We start from the raw sequence: 22,148 nt of genomic DNA, 5'->3' as shown, positions 1-22,148 counted from the left end.
GGCGCGAAACGTTCGGAATCTCCTTATTTGATTGTTGGTTTATTTGGTTGATTGTTGACATCAGGCTGTTCCGGAGGAAATCGGCGAAAGCTCTGACTCATTGTGACATCACTTCATAAAAGGCTCTGACATCACGTACGCCACATGAGTCAACAAAAAATCTCTGTGAGTGTGTATGTATGTATGTAATCCGCGTATCTCGAGAACCGTTCGTCCCACGGGCACGCGCGTTCTCCATATATGGGCATAAAATGAATGCCCCCATATATGGGCATAAAATGGATTGCAGACAGACAGATACAGATATCTCCATATATGGACATAAATGGACAGAGGCAAACAGATGGTCAAAGATCTCCATATATGGGCATAAAATGGACGCAGACAGACAGATACAGATATCTCCATATATGGGCATAAATGGACACAGGCAAACAGATGTTCAAAACGGGTCCTATGACAACAGGTATATGAGGTTTGCATTAATGGGGGAACCGGCACTGTGTCTGCAACACAGTTGGAGGCACAGACAGATACTCCATATATGGGCATAAAATGGACGCAGATAGACAGATATCTCCATATATGGGCATAAAATGGACCCAGAACTATAACTGCAGTGATCTCCATATATGGACATAAAATGGACAGCGACATGCAGACAGACAGATACAGATAACTCCATATATGGGCATAAATGGACACAGGCAGACAGATGGTCAAAACGGGTCCTATGAAAACAGGTATAATGGGGTTTGCATTAAAGGGCGGGGCATTCATTCCCTATTTACATTGTTCCGAGTTGGCCAGGTTGCCGACTAGACGCTGGTGGTTAAAATGAAGTTTGAAGTTACAATGGGTGTGTGTGGGGACTCTGGGGAGAGGCACTGGGCCTGGAGGGCCTGGTAACAATTACATCAAATATCTAAATATTCAATCAAGCTAATTAAAAACTGTCCAGGGTGTTCATAAAAGCCTGATTAGATGATAAAATTACCAAAAGTTTTTTTGAAAGTGAAATATCCCTTTAATATAGTTAAAAATGTTAACATTTTTGGAAGCATATTTCTATTACTTATGAAATTACTATTCATTTTGTAGTCCTACAGCGGCCATGTTGAGGACCAACACAGGTGTTTCACTTGTCTGATCGGCATAGAATTAATGTTCTACATCAATCAGAACACCTGTGTTGGTCCTCAATATGGCCGCTGTAGGACTACAAATTGAACCCATGAATACTAAAATAACCACATCATTTATCATCATTCTACTATTGTGGAATCGTCGCATTCCTAAAGTTGACAGTCCACAGACAAGTATTTTAATATTGTTTTTTATTGAAGGATTGTCACAACTTACAGCATGAGAAAGTCCACAGTTTAAAGGTGTATGTCTGACATTGATTGACCATTTAAAATAAATCCTCAGCATCATTGTGTTCTCACTGATATTCATCCTGCTGTGGTGGGTTATTTGATTTGCAAAAAAAAAAAAAAAAAAAAACGTTTACAAGCTTATTTCCATAAGCTTGTCCATGCACTCCTCCTTGTCTAGTGGACGGTCATAACTGAATGGGTAGAGAGTTTTTGAAATAACTAACTGTCGGTAATTGTAGGCCTATATCATGTTATAAGTATAAATGTGTTCAACTATGTAAATTATCGAATTAAATATGCACAATACCAAGATTTCCTTAACCGATATGGATTGTAGGCCTACTGTCAAAATTACCTTTGGAAAAACTTAAGACCATTGGTCCTAAAAGTATTGCCTAGAAGTCATATAATTGATTCACAAACATCACGGTATGTATGGGGGCAGGTTTGTTTAGACTCTAAGCCTAAACACTCTCTAAACTTTAGAGGGTGATAACTGGCAGCCAATGGCAGGGTTATCATACTAAAATATAAACTAGTCATGGTTACAGTTTTTGACAAATATGATGTTTGTAAACAAGCCTTTAATTGATTGATGCTCTGATTGTCAGTAGACTATGTAGCATGTTATGTCTTATTCAGTGTTTTAATTGTAGGCTATATTACTGAATACTGAGACACACACACACACACACACACACACACACACACACACACACACACACACACACACACACACACACACACACACACACACACACACACACACACACACACACACACACAGTCAGTCAATTAGTGATAATGGAGCCTGCCAGGCCGGAGAACACAACTCTCCTCTCCCATCCTCCCCCCCCCCCCCCCCTCAGCTCCCTCTCCCTCTCTCTCTCTCTCTCTCTCTCTCTCTCTCTCTCTCTCTCTCTCTTTCTCATGTCTTCCTCTCATCCCTCTAACCCTCCCCTCCCTCCCGGAGAACACAACTCTCCTCTCCTATCCTCCCCCCCCCCTCCCCCCTGTTTCCTCTCTCTCCCTCTCTACTGTCTTTCTGTATCTTTCAGTCAGTAATGATGGAGCCCGGCAGCCCCAAGAAGATCCAGTTCGATGTTCCTCTGCTACAGGGACAGCTGGACCCACAAGCTGCAGAACATGTGAGTCAGTGTGTGAGCAAGAGTGGATGTGCATGAGAGAAAAGTGAGCAAGAGAGTGAGAAAGGAAAATAGTGTGGTCATGTGTGTTTGTATTTTGAATAGAGAGAGAGAGAGAGAGAGAGAGAGAGTGAGTGAGTGAGTGAGTGAGTGAGTGAGTGAGTGAGTGAGTGAGTGAGTGAGTGAGTGAGTGAGTGTGTGTGTGTGTGTGTGTGTGTGTGTGTGTGTGTGTGTGTGTGTGTGTGTGTGTGTGTGTGTAGTTTGTGCATGCTTTGTGCTTGCATACGCATGTGTACGTGCGTGCATGTGCTTGTGTGTGTGTGCGTGAGAGTTTTCATGTGAATGTGTTTTCACATAATGAGACTAATGATATTGTGATATCTTCTGATATCGAGTGTGGCATATAGGCCTACATGCATTAATGTAACATTTTGTGATTTATTGTCAGTGACATGTCGTGACACGGTCATATGACGAAGCATAAATTAGTTCTAAAAGTTTTTGTATGTTTTCATCTTGTGTGTGTGTGTGTGTGTGTGTGTGTGTGTGTGTGTGTGTGTGTGTGTGTGTGTGTGTGTGTGTGTGTGTGTGTGTGTGTGTGTGTGTGTGTGTGCAAGAGTCATACCGTGACTAATCGATTCCCAGGTTTTGACACTTTCTAGATATATAATAGGATTTTAGCATAAAGAACATAATATGTTGTGTGTGTCTCTCTCTCTCTCTCTCTCTCTCTCTCTCTCTCTCTCTCTCTCTCTCTCTCTCTCTCTCTCTCTCAGATTCGTCGTAGAAGACCAACACCTGCCACACTGCAGATCTATGGACAACCCAGTGGAACAGGTAGGGACACACAGTCAGACAGACTGACAGAGAGAGGCAGCTGTAATGGAATCTTTATTAGATTTCTGTTGGAGCTGTCGGTAAGAGTTCTCAGTGCTCTTACTGGCTTGATGGAAACGTAACTGTGTGTGTGTGTGTGTGTGTGTGTGTGTGTGTGTGTGTGTGTGTGTGTGTGTGTGTGTGTGTGTGTGTGTGTGCGTGCGTGCGTGCGTGCGTGCGTGCGTGCGTGCGTGCGTGCGTGCGTGCGTGCGTGCGTGCGCGCGCGTGAGTCAAATTTCAGCTGTTATAATTCCTTCCACAGGAACTGAATAGTAATAAAATTGTCCTGGCTGGTCCACATTATGACAACACAATGGCTCAGGAGGAGTGGTTGTCTGGGAACCAAAAGGTTCCTGGTTTGAATCCCACTCCTCCAGGCTTTGGCTCATGTCAAAAGACACTGAATCCCTAATCCCTCTTTTTTTTTTTTGCCTCTGAAACCCAGACTTAAGGCTGGTGCTTTGCATGGCTGACTAAAGTGCATTGGATGAAGGTGTTACTAGCAGGCCATTTACCAATATAATTGATGGACTGATGTTTGTGTTATGTACATAAACCCATGTTTATAATGGAAATATAATTTTTTCAGAGTACCTAAGAGCTTTTGGTCTGGGGATTTAGATTTTCTTTTTTTAATTGACATTTACAGCAGCATTGTATATCCATAGTTATTGATTGAATTGTTGAATTGCTTATCTAAGGAAGCTTAATGAAGACATTTAATATGTATTTGTATTAAATTGCCCATCTATAACTTGGGGTCAGCTTATATAGATTGTCAGACAGCGACTTAGCACTGATTAACTGCTTAACAGCTGTCTTGTACTGTATTGGTATTGTATGCAAAGTTTTATTTAAAAAATGTATTGAAAAATAGTAGCGTAGCGTTCTCTGAGGCTGTCTCGAGAGATTACTCAGTATCTAACCATGGTGCTTTAAGTGCTGCTTCTGTATCTCACCTCTCAGCAGATGGAGACCTGCACATTGCCAGTGACATGACACAGGTCTGCACAGAGTTACTTTTTACATGTTTGCACGCAACTTGGCCAAGTTGTACAATATATTTTTATTATAACTCATCCTTTTTTCCATTTAGAGCATTTAGAGAACTTATTTACCCCCCTCGTCTCTCCCCAATTTAGTTGTTATGCCAATTGATTCCTCCCCACACACATTTCTGTGTTGTCACTGCTGTTGTATCCTACTGGCTCAGTGAGGACATAGCCTGGCTTAGCCGGACTCTATACTAATGCAGCTAAATAACTGCAGTATAGATCCCTTCCTTGTTTTAACATGGGTGGATGATGGTATAGCTGAGCTAGGCTAGTGAGGACAGAGGAGCCCCCACCAGGAGGACGTGGAGCCTTTGTTCTGCTCCTCCCGCCCAACACTCCCCGCTGACAGGTGCCGCCCCAGCCAGTAGGAGTATGTGTAGTGACAATTATCACCCTCCCCGCCCAGCTTTCCTCCCCTGAACACGGGCCAATTGTGTTCGTGTAGACGCCCACCACAGTGGAGTCTGACCCACAGCAGATCTGTTCAGGGATCAGATTATGCCTATTAGTTGTCAGTGGTGGAAAAAGTATTCCACATTATTACTTGAGTAAAAGTATCAATACTGCAATGCAGAAATACTGCAAAAATGTAAAAGTAAAAGTCTGGCATTCAAAATGTACTTAAAATTAAAGTTCAAAAGTATTGGAATCAAAATAGAAGTACTCATTCATTATGCAAAATGGCCTATTTCACAAGTGTTCAAAACATATACAGATCTTAAACATAGGAGATATACAGTACAAGTTCATAGTAGATCGTGTAGATCGGCTATATACAAATGGCTGAAAAGTATATAGAGCTGAAGTGGTTACTGTATGTTTTGTCTTAATAATACAAACACTTTGGTAGCCAAAATTGCAGGGGAGTCAAAAGTACAATATTTGCTTCTGAGGTGAAGTGGAGTAAAAGTAAAAGTACTGAAAATTGGAAATACGCCAGTAAAGCAAAAAATACCTAAAAAACTATACTAAGTACTGTACTTGAGTAAATGTTCTTATGGGTACTTTGCACCCCTGTTATATCTGATCAGAGATGAGAATTAGAATGTGCTACAGAGAGTTAGAATGTGATTTGATGGCCCTGTGTGAAGCTCAAGTCAAATGTGTTCTGTTCTGCAGGTTCTCGGGGTCTCTCAAAGGAAGCAGAGCACCTACACTCCGCCTATTATGGATGGTAAAGACTACTACAGTATGGATGTGTGATATTATTGCAGGCTTGAGTGATGACGACGAATAGCCCAGTCAGTATTCGATTTGCTCTTTGCACCTGTAACAACAAAACATCTGTTAGGTGAATATAGGTGTGGCTTTAACCAATTAAAACCAGGAAACATCTGTGTAATTTTAGAAAAGAAAAAAAAAATAAGATATACAAGCTCACTTCGTGCCGCACTGTGAGCTTAAATGATACTGGGTTCAATACCCATAATAATATGGTCATTCCACAAAAAAAAGGGATATCCAACATATCATGAAATGTAATGGTCCAGCTCAGGCTTTTACATTTATAATAATATAACATATTCCCATATTGACTAACTAATTGTTATCTATTTAAGCTCATTACTTGGAATTCAGTCTGTTACAGATATACTGTAGGTACTGCTTTGTACCTTTTAATATACTATGTAATCAAAAACCTTTTAAAAGGCATTCTATACTATGAGGTCAAAAAAGTGTAATGACGAATAATTCTGAATTTGCACAGTTATGACAATTATTTATATGCCTTCTATGTTTTGACTGGACGAAAATGATTGTAGCATTAAAGTAATGTAGGCCTATATACTTAAAATAATAAAGTACTTTACATGAAACTGAAGACAGAATAATAAAATCAGTAACAAGAATAAAAACACACTGACATGAATATAAAATATGTGCAGTGAGAAAAAGCTCTCTACGAATAGGCCTAAGCCTTTGCTGCAGCAGAGAGAAAAATATGTCTAAGAATACAAATAAATAGATACACAATACATAAATAAAATACATATAAACTCCATGCAGCACTTTTCGATCATTCAATCCTATAATTGTCAGAACAAATTGTTTTGATGAAAACTGAAACAACTGAAAGGATTGAAAGGAAGTCCATTGCCACACCAGTGGTTGGTCAGAGGGTAGGTGTATAGACCAGTCAAAGGATGTACTGTATGTGTTCATATAAATCTAAATAACAGCTAAATATTAGATTTAGCTGCTATCTGTGCAAAATGAACGGGACGCCATGTTTTTGTCATGGAGATATGGGGATATGTCTCTGTCCATTTGCAGAGAAATCAATAAAAAAATAATGTGTGTTGACAGATTTCACAAACCACTGGTAATGGCTAATCTAATATCTAAGTCAATCGAGATGGTTGATGGCGTTGTGATTGGTCTACTTTTGTGGGGACATACAGTTGTAGGCCTATTGTCTACAGTATATGGTGAAGTATTTCAGAGTGACACAGGATATGGAGACAGGTTGGAGTATTTGATTTGAATATTGAAAAGTAGTGAATACAGTTTAATCCCATAGACCGATGGGTGGGATTCATGAGTGGAATTCATGGTTGAAATTGGTCAAGCACACATTTTGTTTTAAGAAAACAAGATTGGATTTTGAGAATACAATGACAAGAATTACATAATCCTACTAATAAACCACCAAATGTCTGTCTGTCTGTCTGTCTGTCTGTCTGTCTGTCTGTCTGTCTGTCTGTCTGTCTGTCTGTCTGTCTGTCCGTCCGATGTCTATCTGATATAGGCCTACCCTCATGCTGACATCACTGATACTAAATAGTGCCCCAATTTGGAGATAACTGACATCACTGATGCTGCCACCATGGTAACAGCCACACGCTGAAATAGTGCTGAAATATGGAGACGAGTCTGGATTCTCCAACATTACTTCTGAGACTCCTACATTCATTCCCTCATATACTAAACTGCACATTATTTGGAGCACATATGTTAGAACTAGCAAGGACTAGTATTTTTAAATAGGTTAACTGTTTGACTGGGGTTATGATCTAAAAGCCATTGCTTACAATTTCAGCAGCTAAAGAAAAAGGTATTAAACGAATTATGAAAATATATTTTCCCACCAAGAAAATCATCATTAGTTAAATAATCCAGGATTATCATTTTAGGCTGCTGTTCAATCCTGCTCAGTGGACATCCCTCTCTACCAGATGACCCTTTTCTTTTTTTCGTGTACATTTTGTGATGACATTCTGCTGTATAATAAAAGGGAACCCAGATGAGGCTAGAAAGAGCTGTCGTTCTATCATATCAATCAGGATAGCACAACAAGAAAGTTACTAAAGTTATGTGAGTTCAGGGTTCATGATAGCCCCTTTCGGAAACCCCTGCATTCCTTATTTTTATTCAAATACAAAAAAGGTATACAGGGTTCTGAAAGGGGCAATGTTCATGAGAGCTTTAAAATGTTGTCTGGAAAGAACAGGTGTATTTGGGTGTGTGACTGTAAGGCTACATGATTGAGAATGTCTGAGTGTACATGGGTTGTGACTGTGAGTATGTGAGTGAGTGAGTGAGTGAGTGAGTGAGTGAGTGAGTGAGTGCACTACTTAGTTCCGGGAAGCGGAGACAGTAAAAGCCTCTAACTGCCTATCGATTTAGTCTGAGTGCTGTGCATGTTAGTGTTGTGGTTCACTGTGTGTGTGTGTGTGTGTGTGTGTGTGTGTGTGTGTGTGTGTGTGTGTGTGTGTCATCCAGAATTTATCTGCTAATCATCATAAAATTGTGTAAAGTTTATACAGTAATAGACTCCCCACATTTTTGAATTTCTGTTGATTATATAATTTATTAGGATAATTAATTTAATTTGATGAATAAACTATTTATGAACCTGTGAAATTCCTTTTGGTCAAGAGAGAGAAATACATCTGAAATTATATTTAAAGAAAAATGTACAAAAATCTAAATGGCCAAAAAACATTTCTTTTTTCTCTTGTTCTCATTTAGACTTATGTGACCACAAAGAGGATGTGTCAAGCCCAGAGTCGGTGTCCCGATAGTTTTTCTGTCTCCATAAGACACCTACAGTGCTTTCTACTTGTTTCTGTCCCTGTCTTCTCTTTCCATTCACTTGTGTATATATCAATATACATCTATTTTAATGTAGTTAACTTTTAAGTTATTATTGCAGAAGGTAATGAAGTTGCTCTTGTTAAAGAGATGTTTGTGAATAAAGTTGTAATATATTGACTAAAATGCTGTCCACTTATATTGTTTTTGTACACCCACTGAGTGGATTCTGTCACCTTTCTCAGAGGTTTGTGTATTTGCTTCAGGCTTCTGTGTGAATTATACTGTAGAATAGCTCAGTGCTCTGTAAGTATGTTCGATAATCTACACTTCTCAGTTTTATGCTTTCCATTATTTCCATAAATCAATCAATCAATGCACAGAAAGACTCATGTGGCATCACACACTCTCAACTAGGATTCATTCAGAGAATATTGACATTTGTAAGGGAGTCGCAGCAATATGAAAGCCAGGACTAATTATGAACAACAGGCCACTGGCGGATGATATGATAGATTATAATTATCTGGAAGCAAAGCCATCCAACTGAGTTTTGACGGCCTTCTGCTAAGAGAAGAATGCCCCAGACACCCCAACAGCAACACAACAATACAGTTTGTTTACTTTATTTGTATGTCATTAAAGATACACGGTGGAATGAGACACAAAAAAAGAAGTTAGAGAGAAAACTGTAACCACTCTGTAAATGGCAGAATGTCCTCATGCTTACACTACATACTAAACAGTACACTGTAGGAATATTAGGATTATCCACTAATTGTATGCAGTAGCAATACACATAATACAGTACATACCAATATGTAGTAGAAAGGTATGAACCTGTTTTGTGTATTCCTATTGCATACCATCAATCGATCTCAATCCATGGTGACTGCATCATCTGCATTCACGCAACATGTACCGAGCAAAATGGTAATTTCTCTGGAGTTTCAGTAGTATTACAACTAAAGGTATTCTAAAGATGTCTACTAAATAGTATGTAATATGAGTTTAAAGACATAGCCCACTTCTACAGAAGCAGAGGGCCAACACATAAAGGGAGCATGGTTTGTGAGTGTGTCTCTATATGTAGCCCTTGCCATGCATCGGTAAGAAAATAAGAATGTACTTTATACATGTTGCTCTCTAGGCTGTCAGTTCTAACCCCCCAGTAACAACCGTTTCACGTCAAAAGTGGAGGAACTTGGCACTGCAAAATTGGGAGAGTCCAAATACAAATGACCGTAGCTCAAATTTCTGTGGAACTGCTATAAAAACTAATTTGGCAATTGGCTTTATGAGTCTACAGGCCTGGGAGTATGATCTCTGTCTTGGTCGAGTAAATAATGAATGCTCACTAGTTAAGACTTGTTCATCAATACAGCAGTACTCACTGCTGTCCCCAATTGTACTTCGCTGAAGCTTTATTTAAGATAGAATGGCAAGAAGAACTACAGTATTTGAGGCAATAACCTATGTAATAACATCTGCTAAAAGCCTAAATTGTAAAGGATGCCTGTACAATTATCTGGATGGGCAGAATAATTCAAAGTGAATCAAGAATGACAAACTCTTCCCATTCCTAAACAACTTGCCCAGTTGCCCTTGTGCAAGGCACTTGATGTCCTATTAGTGTTCAACGGCATTAGTTTGCTCAGTATATTAAACAGATTATCACCTCAGCATATAAACCCTAGGCCTATAGGGCGATAAATTATCAGATGATATTTGTTCAAGTATCACCTGCTCTGTCCTTTTATCTCCCCGCCCAACCCAACCAAGGCAAATAAAGGGTATGTGACAAAATATGATGCTATGAGAAGCGAGTGTGCTGAAGGTTTTGAAAACATTTCAGCTTCCCAGATTGTGGAATCAATGATCTGGCAAACCGGTTATTTTTCAAGATAAATTTGCGATTTGATTTCCCTTTTTTTCTTCTCTACATTATAGTAGAATGGGGGGCCTCTACTGTCTCTACAACTGTAGTATTTGCAGTATACAGTATGGGACATTGGACTGTCACTACATATAGACCGTCTGTAGAATCTGAAAGCAAGCAGTCACTGAATCAGTTGAGCCAGTAACATCACTCTATTAATCTGCCTTGATGCACAGGTTTAGTGTCAACACATTTGGAAAATAATATTCATCGTCATAAAAACATTAACATAAACTGTAAAAACAGACAAGTTCAGCTTCACATCAAAGTAGAATACACATTTTTAACCACAAAATTTGTTGTTACCACTAGCTAGAAAAAAAAGTAAAACATCACCATGTTTTTATCATGAAATGTTGAAAGATTTGTGTCCGTTACGTTTGTAAGTGTACTTATATTAACATGTCTTTCATTATCAACAGTTATCATTATACATCACCCCCCCCCCCCCCCCCCGCCAAGCAAAACCCCAATATTACATCAAAAAAATCATTTCCTTTCCAAAGAGAAAACATGGGAATCCGTCACCACAAATAATACACTTGTCAGCTCAGACTGGAAAAATCAAATAGTTTTTGTCAGATAATGGAATATTTTAGTAACATCATTTATATATATATTTATATATATATATATACTTTTTGTTCTTTTAAACTAACAAAATGTATACATGCTGCAATGGTTATGGTCCACAGCAACATGAGGAAGAAAAAGAATGTTCCCCCAGGTCTATCCAGCTAGTGTGTGTGTGTGTGTGTGTGTGTGTGTGTGTGTGTTTGTTAGTGTTTATTGTGTTCAGTGTCTGATTGAATTTTATGTCTTATGTTGTGCCGCAGATGGTTTGCACTTACTCATGCATCACGTGTGCATATCATAGTGTTTACACAGTAATGTTTTTAGTGTTGGTTTGATTGCACTCACAAACCGATAATGTTTTTGAACAGTAGGGGCTGTTGAGTATAGGTGTGCGTTTAAATATTTGTGGTGTGTTTGTAACCAGCAGGGTAGTGTGTGTCGAGTGCATGTTGTGTTGTCCTAAATGTTTAATGTTCAAATGTGTTTGTGGTGTGTGGGATGTATGTACGTTTATCTGCTGATGCTGTTTATAGACTGTGTGTGTAATCTGTGCATAGTGTATGTATCACTAGAATACTGTCACATAGACAAATAATATTGTGCATGTCCATGCCACAGCACAAATACATTGGTACAGCATGGTAGATGTGTGTGTGTGTGTGTGTGTGTGTGTGTGTGTGTGTGTGTGTGTGTGTGTGTGTGTGTGTGTGTGTGTGTGTGTGTGTGTGTGTGTGTGTGTGTGTGTGTGTGTGTGTGCGCCTACTGTATGCTTCATCTCTGATGCTGTTTGTAGACAGCGTAGTAGTAGTGTGAGTGTGTATGTGTCTATGCACTGATGCTCTGTTTATAGATTGTGTGTGTGTGTGTGTGTGTGTGTGTGTGTGTGTCTGTCTCTATGCATTAGCACTGATGCTCTGTTTGTAGACAGCATGGTAGGCGTTACGGAGGAGAACGTAGGGGAAGCAGGATTCCAGTAGGTCCATAGTGAGGAATGGAGACTCCTGGACAATCTGAAACACACATTATATAATTAGTGTAACCAGAATATGTTATAGTCTTTACGGTATATAGGAATTTTCTAAACCAGTAGATACAAATGTTCCACCCTTATTTAAAGAAATGTTGAACTGGTTTGTATAGTCTAGTTGCCTTTATCGGTTGCTTCTGTGTGAGTACTCAAAAGAAGCACATTCGTTCATTGTAATGGTATACATTTAGTGCAGTTCTCAGAACTGCCACTAACAAAACTATGCCCACTGATTTGGAAACCAATCATATCGCAATATGAAGCGCCGCCCTAAAGTCTTTATGGAAACAATTGGGAGTTTTATTTTTTAAAACAGCATTAAAGAACCAATTCAGTTTTAGGAGCTTCATTTAGATGTCACCAGAGGTAGGCAGAGATCTCAGATAGTCTGGCAACGTGAGACTATGCTCGATAAAAACTGGTTTGAACATTTTCACACCAGCCTAACTCTAGCAACAAATGACATACCGTATTAGATCGCATTTTAAGCACAGCAGTATCAGAGGCATTTCTGTATCGGTAGGCATCGGTATCAGAATAATTATTTTATTGTTTTCTTATTTTATTTATATTTTTTGTCTGTTTTTTTAGTTTTTTTTATTTAATCTTTGTTCACAATCGCTTGTGCTACTTATTGTATAGCAAAACAGGTATCAAAATGACTACACTAAGTCAAAGGAATTACTACTGTACTCTGTAGAACACAGAAACAACTGTTAAAAATACAATATCTCTCAACAAGCTCTCTTTTCTGTCTATCTCTCACTCACCATATCTAGCAGCAGGTAGACAGATTCTCGGTTGCGTGTTGTCATCTTGTCTGTCTCCTGACCAATCTTCAGTAGACTGGATGATGCCAGCTAATAAATGACAAATTGACTTGTGTTACACAAATACATTTTATTTTATTTAATTCATGCTTGCAGTGGAGCCAGTTCATGTGGGCCATGTATGCGTCTATATACAAATGAGTTATAATGATCTTAAGGTTAGTTAGTTAGCTAGTTAAAGTTTATTTAGGTCATGAGCGATATACAATTATGACATTTCATACAATAAAAACAAAAACAATAAAATAACTATGATTCAGTTTATAAATCGGTGAAGTCACCCACACCCAGTAATAATGACTAATTGACTCAATGGACCTTTCTCTAAATCCCACCCTAAAATCGATTGCCCAATGCTAGTTTAGCAACCGTTGCTAAATTGGCATATGGTCTGGCAAGCTTCCATCACCTGTCATAGTTGTTATTTCGCCCGCACACACAAAATCATTTGCTGCATAATAGCAAGAATAGGAAAGAAATACCACGATAACATGATGGTGACTTGAACCAGCAACAGATTCCACGCAAACAGTCAGAGGGTGCATTTCACCCCTTTTCCTAAGCTGAAATCTGCACTGCAAGGCTGTATACCCAGCTTAACACCAGGAAAGTTACACGACTCACCTGTCCAGATTATGCCCTCTAACATTTCCCTGTGTGTTTTACTTGAATGAAATAATGTCATGCACATTTTCCCAGTGCATAGCGTACTGCAGGCCTTGTTGACTGGATTTAGAAGATATTTTGAAGCTCTTGCTCCTATTCAGAAGGAGATCTCTGATAGTGACATCAAAGAAAAAGACCTGCACATTGTCAGGAACTTGCAAAAAATGTTGCTCCTTCAGCAGGACTCTTGCTCCTGAAATGAGCGACTATTTATATGGAGGTCAATGGGTGAGAAGCAGAGCTTGCCAGACCATTGCCTGGCAGAGTGGAGTGGATGGGGCTTAGCGAAGCGTCGATTATGACATTAAATGCACTAAGCATTGTGTGTGTGTGTGTGTGTGTGTGTGTGTGTGTGTGTGTGTGTGTGTATCTTACAGCCAGGAACTCTTTTAGGCGGTCCTCTATGCTTCCTTTGTGGATGGTAAACAGAGCTGCAGCGATCTGGTTAATGGCTTTAGCCAGGCAGTGGATGTTGTTACAGTGACCTGCAACAATAAAGATAAGTTATTGTTTATTTGAATGCAGCTTTAAGTTCTTTACAGTGTCGAGAACATAAAACATACGTAAAGCAATATTTAAAAAAAAATGACGAGAGGTTTCAACTTCCAGCCTATTCTTTTTTTTTTTTTATCTTAATCAAAATTACACTTTGGCGGATGTTTGGGTTGTGTATTTCTGTATTTGGAGTTTGTAATCAAAAATAGCCTCCCCACTGACTTCCACTGGTTTTCAAAAAGAGCTAAAAGAGTCACTTTGAGACCTGTTTCACCATACAATGTAAGTCAATGGGGAGATTCAATTGAATGATACATTTTTGATACTTGATATTTTTTGATACAGCTGTGCCTGCCATTCCAACATCCGAGTGTGTATGTATGAGTAGTCCTGTCGCCAGCATCGGTAGAAAATGTCTACAAATTTATTTTTATGGGTTGTATGTCTGCAGTCGATGCCAAGCACTGTTGCATATGGCTTTCAATGTCCAGTCCTATTTTGTCACATTAAATAGTAAATGCCTTCGATAGCAGGGCTGTAATGGAACATCACATTAAATACCTTCGATAGCAGGGCTGTACTGGGACATCACATTGCTGGCTAGTGTTGGCAAGGAAACAGCCACAAACACCATGAGCAGGCAAGCAATCTTATACTCCTCCTCTGGACTGATGTTCTCTATAAAAACACACACAAAATAAGACCGAATGCAAACATGGAACATCAAGAAAAAAATATCTTAAAGAGGTGGTGCCATAGTTTTGTACTTTTTCTGGTTTTGGTTGACAGTACTTCATTAGACCCCCTGGTGTGGTTGTTATGAGAAATTATGCATTCTCTTTTTATTTGGGTTTTTAGCTGGAGGATGCCACCTGCTGGGTCAGACGTGCCGTTCCAAAAACACCCATACTTATAGAACATCGCAGTGAGGTGTCGGAAGTCCATTTTCCATTCATTTTCACCATAGGGTTTTTCATTATCAGCCACAAAGTCGTAGCAATTCAATGTACACTTACCACTAGGCTGGTGGTTGTAAAATGGTTCTATATAACCCTCGAGTATGTATGCAATCACTCTAGTTTTATAAAAACACGTTTTAATCAAGATCGCACGGAGAAGAACTGCATTTCCCATACTGCTAAACATGTAATCGACGTCTGTGATTGGTCTAGCTTCTTCTTCTTTCACATATCTTGCTGTTACCGCGGAAGTAGCTACTGCCCCCTGTCTTCCCGGAGGATTATTGCACTTCAGCAGAACTCCGTGAGCGATCGTCTTTCTTTTACAAATATGATGCACTATGTTAAGGATGACGATAAGAGCGTCCACAGAGATGACAATCACTACATTTCAGGCCATATGCTGGCCTGGATAACTAAACTGAGCGTGATTTAAGGGCTATATTTCAGGAAACAAGAGTGTCATTCGCAATGCATTCTGGGAGTGTAGTTTCCGCAATTTTAAAAATAATGATGTACACAGTCTTGTACCCTGCCCTTTTTTCAGCTTTCTAATTAATCTTTGCATTCAAAAAAATGTGACTATTGTCATGATTCCTCTCCAGCCGAGGTGGCTTTGTCCAAGGCTTAAAAACGTTTAAATAAATACTTTATGAAATGTCTATGGAAGAAATGAATGCGGAAAACGCTTCCGACACCAGAGTGAGGACGGGGTGGGGCTTCAACTGCGATGCTCTATTACATCTTAGAATCAACCCCTCCCCTAATTACCATTCACCCAACACATGTGGGTGTGGCTAACTTCAGGTGGGTCACCACCCACCATGACAACCACGCATACCAATGAACTGGTGGGTGTGGCCACATTAAAACGAGAGTTATGCATATAACTATGGTTCTATGAATACCGGATAACCGCCAGAGGGCGGTGTATGAACACCGTGGATAAACATCACGCGCTTGCGCAGAGGTCGAATTCTAATAACAACATAGTCACCCGTGACCCTGTGTGCCTGTGCGTGAGCACGTACACTGCCTACATAGGCAGGACGCACACAAGGACCTCCCTCGTGAAAATCTTTTCGTCTGGGATTCCGAGTGACAGACATCTCTGGCGGTTATCCGGTATTCATAGAACCATAGTTATATGCATAACTCTCGTTCTATTTCATACCTCCTAACCGCCAGAGGGCGGTGTATGAACACCGTGGATAACGTATATCAACATGGTCACGAGGAACCTGCACTCACCAACCATCAGTTACAGGTCGAGGAGGCCGACAACACAGCCATCTGGACCAGTCGAGGGGCAGCAACATTCACCCGGTAGAAGCGGGCGAACGTAGAGGGGGAAGCCCATGTTGCCGCCGCACAGATATCCATCAGTGGCACGCCCTTCAGTGCCGCCCAGGAGGTAGACACCTTCCTGGTGGAATGGCACTTCACTGGAGGAGCCGGCAGCCACTTCCGCTCATAAGCCTGCAAAACGGCATCAATGATCCAGTGAGCAAGACGTTGCTTGGACAGAGCATGTCCCTTCCTGTGCCCTCCATAGCAGAGGAAGAGAGCATCCGACTTCCGAAACGCCATCGTGCTGTCAATGTACTGCCTCAGGGCCCGAATGGGACACAATCGCACATCATGACTCGACCCCTCCGCCCCTGGGTGCGCAGCATAAGCTGTCAGAGTGACAGGCTGGTTGACGTGAAAGGCTGAAATCCTTTTCGGCAGGAAAGAGGGGTTGGGCCACATGGTAACCCCAGAGCCATCCGAGGACCACCTCAAACAGTCCATAGCGACAGATAGGGCATGGAGTTCCCCTACTCGCTTGGCAGACGTGATGGCAAGGAGAAAGGCGGTTTTAGCAGACAGCCACTTGAGACCAGCCTGCTCCAGCGGCTCAAACGGCGGAGAACATAAGGCTTCCAGGACCATAGGCAAGTCCCACGAGGGCACTCTAGCCACGTGCGGGGGGTGCAATCTGAGCACTGCCTTCAGAAATCGACTGACCAGCGGATGAGACCCCAGCGTCCGACCGTCCACCAGCACATGCCGAGCTGAGATGGCAGCAACATACACTTTCATAGTAGAGGACGAGAGCCCCTTGACCAGCAACGTCTGAAGATACCGTAGCAGTCTCTGCACAGAGCACCTGACCGGATCCTCGTGTTGAGACTCGCACCACTTGCAGAACAGCTTCCACCTGTTTGCATAAAGCGCTCTTGTGGAGGGCGCATGAGCGTTGAGCAGGGTCTGGACAACTGCCTCATCGCAGGACTCTAGCAGAGACCCTGGCCCCTCAGGGGCCAGACATGGAGCTGAAGGCGATCTGGCTGGGGATGCCAAATACGGCCCTGCACCTGTGACAGGAGATCCTGCCTCGACGGGAGGGGCCAAGGCGTTCCAATGAGAAGCCGCCTGATCATGGGGAACCAGATCCTCCCTGGCCAGTAAGGAGCCACCAGCAGCACTGTGTGACTGCCTGTGGCTATCCTGTGAAGTGTCAGCGTGAGCATGGGCAAAGGAGGGAACGCATATAAGAGGCCTGGCGGCCATGGGTGAGCGAACGCGTCCTGTCCCAATGGACAGGCTGGATCCGACAGGGAGAACCACTGCTGGCAGTGCGTTGACTCGCTTGAGGCAAAGAGATCCACCTCTGCCTTGCCGTACTTTTCCCAGATCCGTTGGACCACGGCCGGGTTCAATCTCCACTCCCCCGGTGGAGGATCCTGACGGGACAGCAAATCCGCTGCCTGGTTGCAGACTCCCGGTAGGTGCACTGCCCGGAGACTGCGAAGGCGAGGAAAAGCCCACTTGAGGAGCCTCTGGGCCTCCAGCAGACACTCCTTGGATCTGATGCCACCCTGATGGTTCACGTGGTACACCGTTGCTACGTTGTCCGACTTGACAAGGACATGCCTCCCCTCCAAGGCAGGAAGGAAGTATTTGAGGGCCAAGTACACTGCCCGGAGTTCCAGCACATTTATGTGTAGTCGCCTCTCCTGAGGGCCCCAGCACCCTCTGACTGCCCTGTGCTCCCATAAGGCTCCCCAGCCTGACAGGGAAGCGTCCGTCACCACCAACTCCCGGCGGGAGGGTAGTGCCCCCACGGGCACGCCCCGGCACAGTCTCTCCCTTCTCCTCCACGGCTCCAGCAACCGACGGTGATGACTGGAGATCGTCACCAGACTCTCCTGATCCCACACGGGGTCGAGGCCCAAGCCGTTGACCCACACCTGCAGAGGCCGCACTGACAGGAGCCCAAGAGGTACAAGCCTGGATACCGATATCAGTAAACCCAGCAGCCTGAGGAGCAGTCCATACTCGAGCGTGGTGCTTCTCCGCACATGAGACACAAGCTCCAGGATGCTGTCCACTCGCCGTGGAGAGGGGCAGGCCATCATTGAAACGGAGTTGAGGGCGATTCCAATGAATACAGTTTCCTGACTGGGAGTCAAGGAGCTCTTGGTGAGGTTCACTGTGAGCCCCAGTTGCGCCACATGGTTCAAGAGGGCCGATGTGTCGCTGAGTACCTGTCCTCGAGTCGACGCGCACACCAGCCAATCGTCGAGGTACGGGAGAATCCGCATCCCTCTGTCCTGGAGCGGGGCCAGCGCCGCCGCTACGAACCTGGTGAAGACCCGGGGGCTGAGAGAGAGGCCAAACGGAAGGACCCGGAACTGGTATGCCTGACCCTCGAAGGCGAACCGGAGGAACTGTCTGTGGTCTGGTGCTATTGGCACGTGAAAATAAGCATCTTTTAAATCTATACTGGTGAACCAGTCCTTTGCTGCCACAGCTTGGATAACGTCCACTGGGCGCAACATCTTGAAATGAAAAGTCTTCAGGAATTGGTTCAGATTCCTGAGATCGAGGATTGGCCGAAGTGTGCCATCCTTCTTTGGGATAAGAAAATAATTTGAGTAGAACCCTCTTAGCCTTGCTGAACCAGGTACACTCTCTATGGCATCCTTCACTAGGAGCTCTGTAATTTCCTGTCTGAGGGCCTGAGACCTCAGCGGATCGTCGACCACGGTCATCCTCACCCCGGTGAATGCTGGGGGCCGACGTCTGAACTGAATCCTGTATCCTCCGGATATGGTGGAAAGTACCCAGGGGTCCGAAGTTAGGGCTTCCCAGCGGCTTAGATGTTCTGGGGTGAACCGGCTGGGGCCCGGGTCGGGGGAGTCACGCTCGACTCCCCCGGCCCTTGAATGATTTGGATGATCGGCCGCCCCCACGCCTGGGAGCCCTACCTCTGGGCTCCCTAAAAGAGGGCTGTGGGGGCGCTCGTTGGGGCTGGTCGTGCCGAAACGAAGAGTCTCTAGCCGCCGATGATGAAGCGCTCTGACCACCAGATGCTGAGCGTTGAGTGCCCGTGCGCCTTGACTGCCGTGCGGGTTCCCGGCACAAGTCTGCGAACTGACGCCTGTACTTCTTCACCTCAAGGCAGCGGTCCAGGGCCTCTTGAGCTGAGGGCCCAAAAATCTGGCCTGGGGCAACAGGCAGCTTGCAGAGCTTCTTCCTGCACTGCGCTGACACAGGGGCCTGAGCAAGCCAGACCTGGCGACGAGCCAAGGTCAAGGTGGACATAACCCTTCCCAGGTCCTTAGCCATGTAGGCAAAGGCCCTGAGTGAAGCCTCACTCAGGCTCTGTGTTGCCGCATCCGCCCCCGCCGCCACAAGAGACTTGTCCAGGGCCAGGACAAGGTGGGACATCGAATTCCCCACACGCGCCACCTGAGCTGCTGACTCATAAGCCTTGGTGATGTACTCATCCGTCAGTCTGCATTGGGCCAGTGGACATTTAGGATCCTGACTAAGGGCCTCCTCTGGTGACACCACCAGGGAAGCGATTGAATTCTCCACCGCTGGCATATGGTCCAAGCCAAACTGTGCCGCGTCAGCCATGGCACCCATGGCCCTGCGGTCTTGCGATGGATGACGATTAGACCTGGGATCTGCCCAGCATGATTGCAGCTCCGCAATGAAAGCCCTCGAAGGCGGCACAGAGAAAACTGGATCCGGCCTATGCCTGAAGAATTCATTGGAAAGCTGGGGCCCTTCAGTAGAGACCTCAATGCCCAGCCGCGACAGGGCCAGCTGAAGGTCCTCCTTGGTTGCAGTAGTAGCAGTACTTGCTCCTGACCCCTGTGAGCCCGACTCAGAGCGAGGGGCCTCTCCAACTGGCTCCTCATGATATGAAACCTCATTTGTGAAGAGAGAGTCTGAGGCCGATATAGACAGGACGTCCTCCAAACCAGCAGCCCATGCTGCAGCATGGTCCAGGCCCAGCTGCCTAGCATGGCGTTGGGGCCCTACGGTAGCAGCACCGGTGGTAGGGGTACGGGGCTGCAGGTTATAGAGCAGGGCCTTAATCTGAGCAAACTCAGCGGCCAGTGAGTCCACCGTGTGCGACGGGGGTTGCTGGTCCTCCTGACGCACCTTTTTCGCACCTGCACCTTCCCCACCAGCCGTTTCACGACGGCCCTTCTTGGCGCCTGCCTTCTTGGCCAATGCGTCCTTACTATGGGAGCGCTTGCTCTTAGAAAGCCCCCTCACTGGGCTCAAGACTGGCATGCCTGATGGAGGCATGTCCCTGCCCTCAGCCGTCGCCAGCCGTGCCTTCCTCGCATCCAAGGCCATGCAGCTGCAATTCGTGCACGCCTCCGTCGTCAAGGCTTGCCTCAGATGGTCAATGCCGAGACAGCGCGGGCACCAGTCATGACCATCCTCCATATCCAAAGCGGCGGCGCACCGGGCACATGCGTTCTGCATGACTGGTGATTATAGCAGCTTTAACTGTAGCGAAGGAACGAACACCGCTCTCTGATGCTACACGCTTTTAAATGCCAGCACCGTGTGCTGTGCAACGCTGTAAACAAGCGACAGCTAACGTTAGCTTGTGGAGCGAAGACCGCTCTCTATGCTACACGCTTTTAAATGCCAGCACCGTGTGCTGTGCAACGCTGTAAACAAGCGACCGTTAACGTTAGCTTGTGGAGCGAACACCGCTCTCTATGCCAACGTTAGCCGCAGACCCACGCTGGTTAGGCTAATAGCGCTATCGCTAAACAACCATACACCAACACACTGCTGCCTTGCAGGGTTCACCAATAGCTATGTAGCGAAGACCACTATCGACGCTATAGTGAACGGCAGACGTGCTACACACGTGGGTCACAAACTCACAATACAATACAACTAGCTTTATGGAGCGAAGACCACTCTCGACGCTAGTATATTAGCAATTGGCTATCATCAGCCGTTACTTACCGTACTGCTTTCAGTCCCATCTTGAACAGGGTAAACCTTGCAGTCCACGTAGTCTCTAGGAGGGCGAAAACCGCAGCTCCCACCGTACCATATAGGTTTAGGTTATCGAGACTCCAACGCATCTGCTGTGTCGACCTGCGCTCTAGGCGAAAAGATGAAAGAGGGAGGTCCTTGTGTGCGTCCTGCCTATGTAGGCAGTGTACGTGCTCACGCACAGGCACACAGGGTCACGGGTGACTATGTTGTTATTAGAATTCGACCTCTGCGCAAGCGCGTGATGTTTATCCACGGTGTTCATACACCGCCCTCTGGCGGTTAGGAGGTATGAAATAGAACATCATTTTAACTCTTTCTGTACACTTTGTTGGAAAGATTCTTCCTCCTAGTATAATCATAATAGTAGATAATCATGTTTTATAGAGGGGAAAATCATGGCACCCCATCTTTAAGAGAAAGAGGTTATGGGGTATGATGATGTGTGTTTGTGTGTGTGTGTGTGTGTGTGTGTGTGTGTGTGTGTGCATGTGTGTGTATCTCACCACTCTTCTGTGAGGACAGTGCCACCACAAGGGCAGGGTCGATCTCACATGGCAAACCTGCTGCTGATGACAGCTCATAGACGTTCATGGCCACCTGTAACAAAAGCAAATTTAATAACCCTGAACAAAGTGGATGTTGTCACATGATGAATGTTGAATGCCTATATGCCAAAGTGGACAGAGTGAAAATGTCCAGGCCACTTTATCATGTGTAGTTGGTCTTAAGTGGAAATACGTGAAATCATTCATGAAATGGAACTAACAATAAGGGTGTGTGTAAATGGGTGAGAAAGACAGTCGTAGAAGAGCAGAGCAGGATTGACAAGATCTCCCAGGCACCAGTTTCAAAAT

At 44.0% G+C, this 22,148-nt stretch overlaps 1 protein-coding gene across 1 annotated transcript in view; it reads right to left on the bottom strand.

The window, feature by feature from the left end:
• Window positions 1–10,901: 10,901 nt before the first annotated feature.
• Window positions 10,902–22,148, bottom strand: part of nckap1 (NCK-associated protein 1) — a 40,411-nt gene continuing 29,164 nt past the window's right edge. Inside the window, exons 27-31 of the mRNA XM_080740942.1 lie at window positions 21,798–21,891; window positions 14,585–14,701; window positions 13,904–14,013; window positions 12,803–12,892; window positions 10,902–12,015 (exon numbers count right to left, since the gene is read on the bottom strand). Coding sequence (XP_080597068.1) covers window positions 11,899–12,015; window positions 12,803–12,892; window positions 13,904–14,013; window positions 14,585–14,701; window positions 21,798–21,891 — 528 coding nt within the window. The 3' untranslated portion in view covers window positions 10,902–11,898. The remainder of the gene's footprint in view (window positions 12,016–12,802; window positions 12,893–13,903; window positions 14,014–14,584; window positions 14,702–21,797; window positions 21,892–22,148) is intronic.

Source organism: Nannobrachium achirus, assembly GCF_963921795.1.
Source record: "Nannobrachium achirus genome assembly, chromosome: 13".
Taxonomy (NCBI): Eukaryota; Metazoa; Chordata; class Actinopteri; order Myctophiformes; family Myctophidae; genus Nannobrachium; species Nannobrachium achirus.
This window is presented reverse-complemented; position numbering and strand designations above follow the sequence as displayed.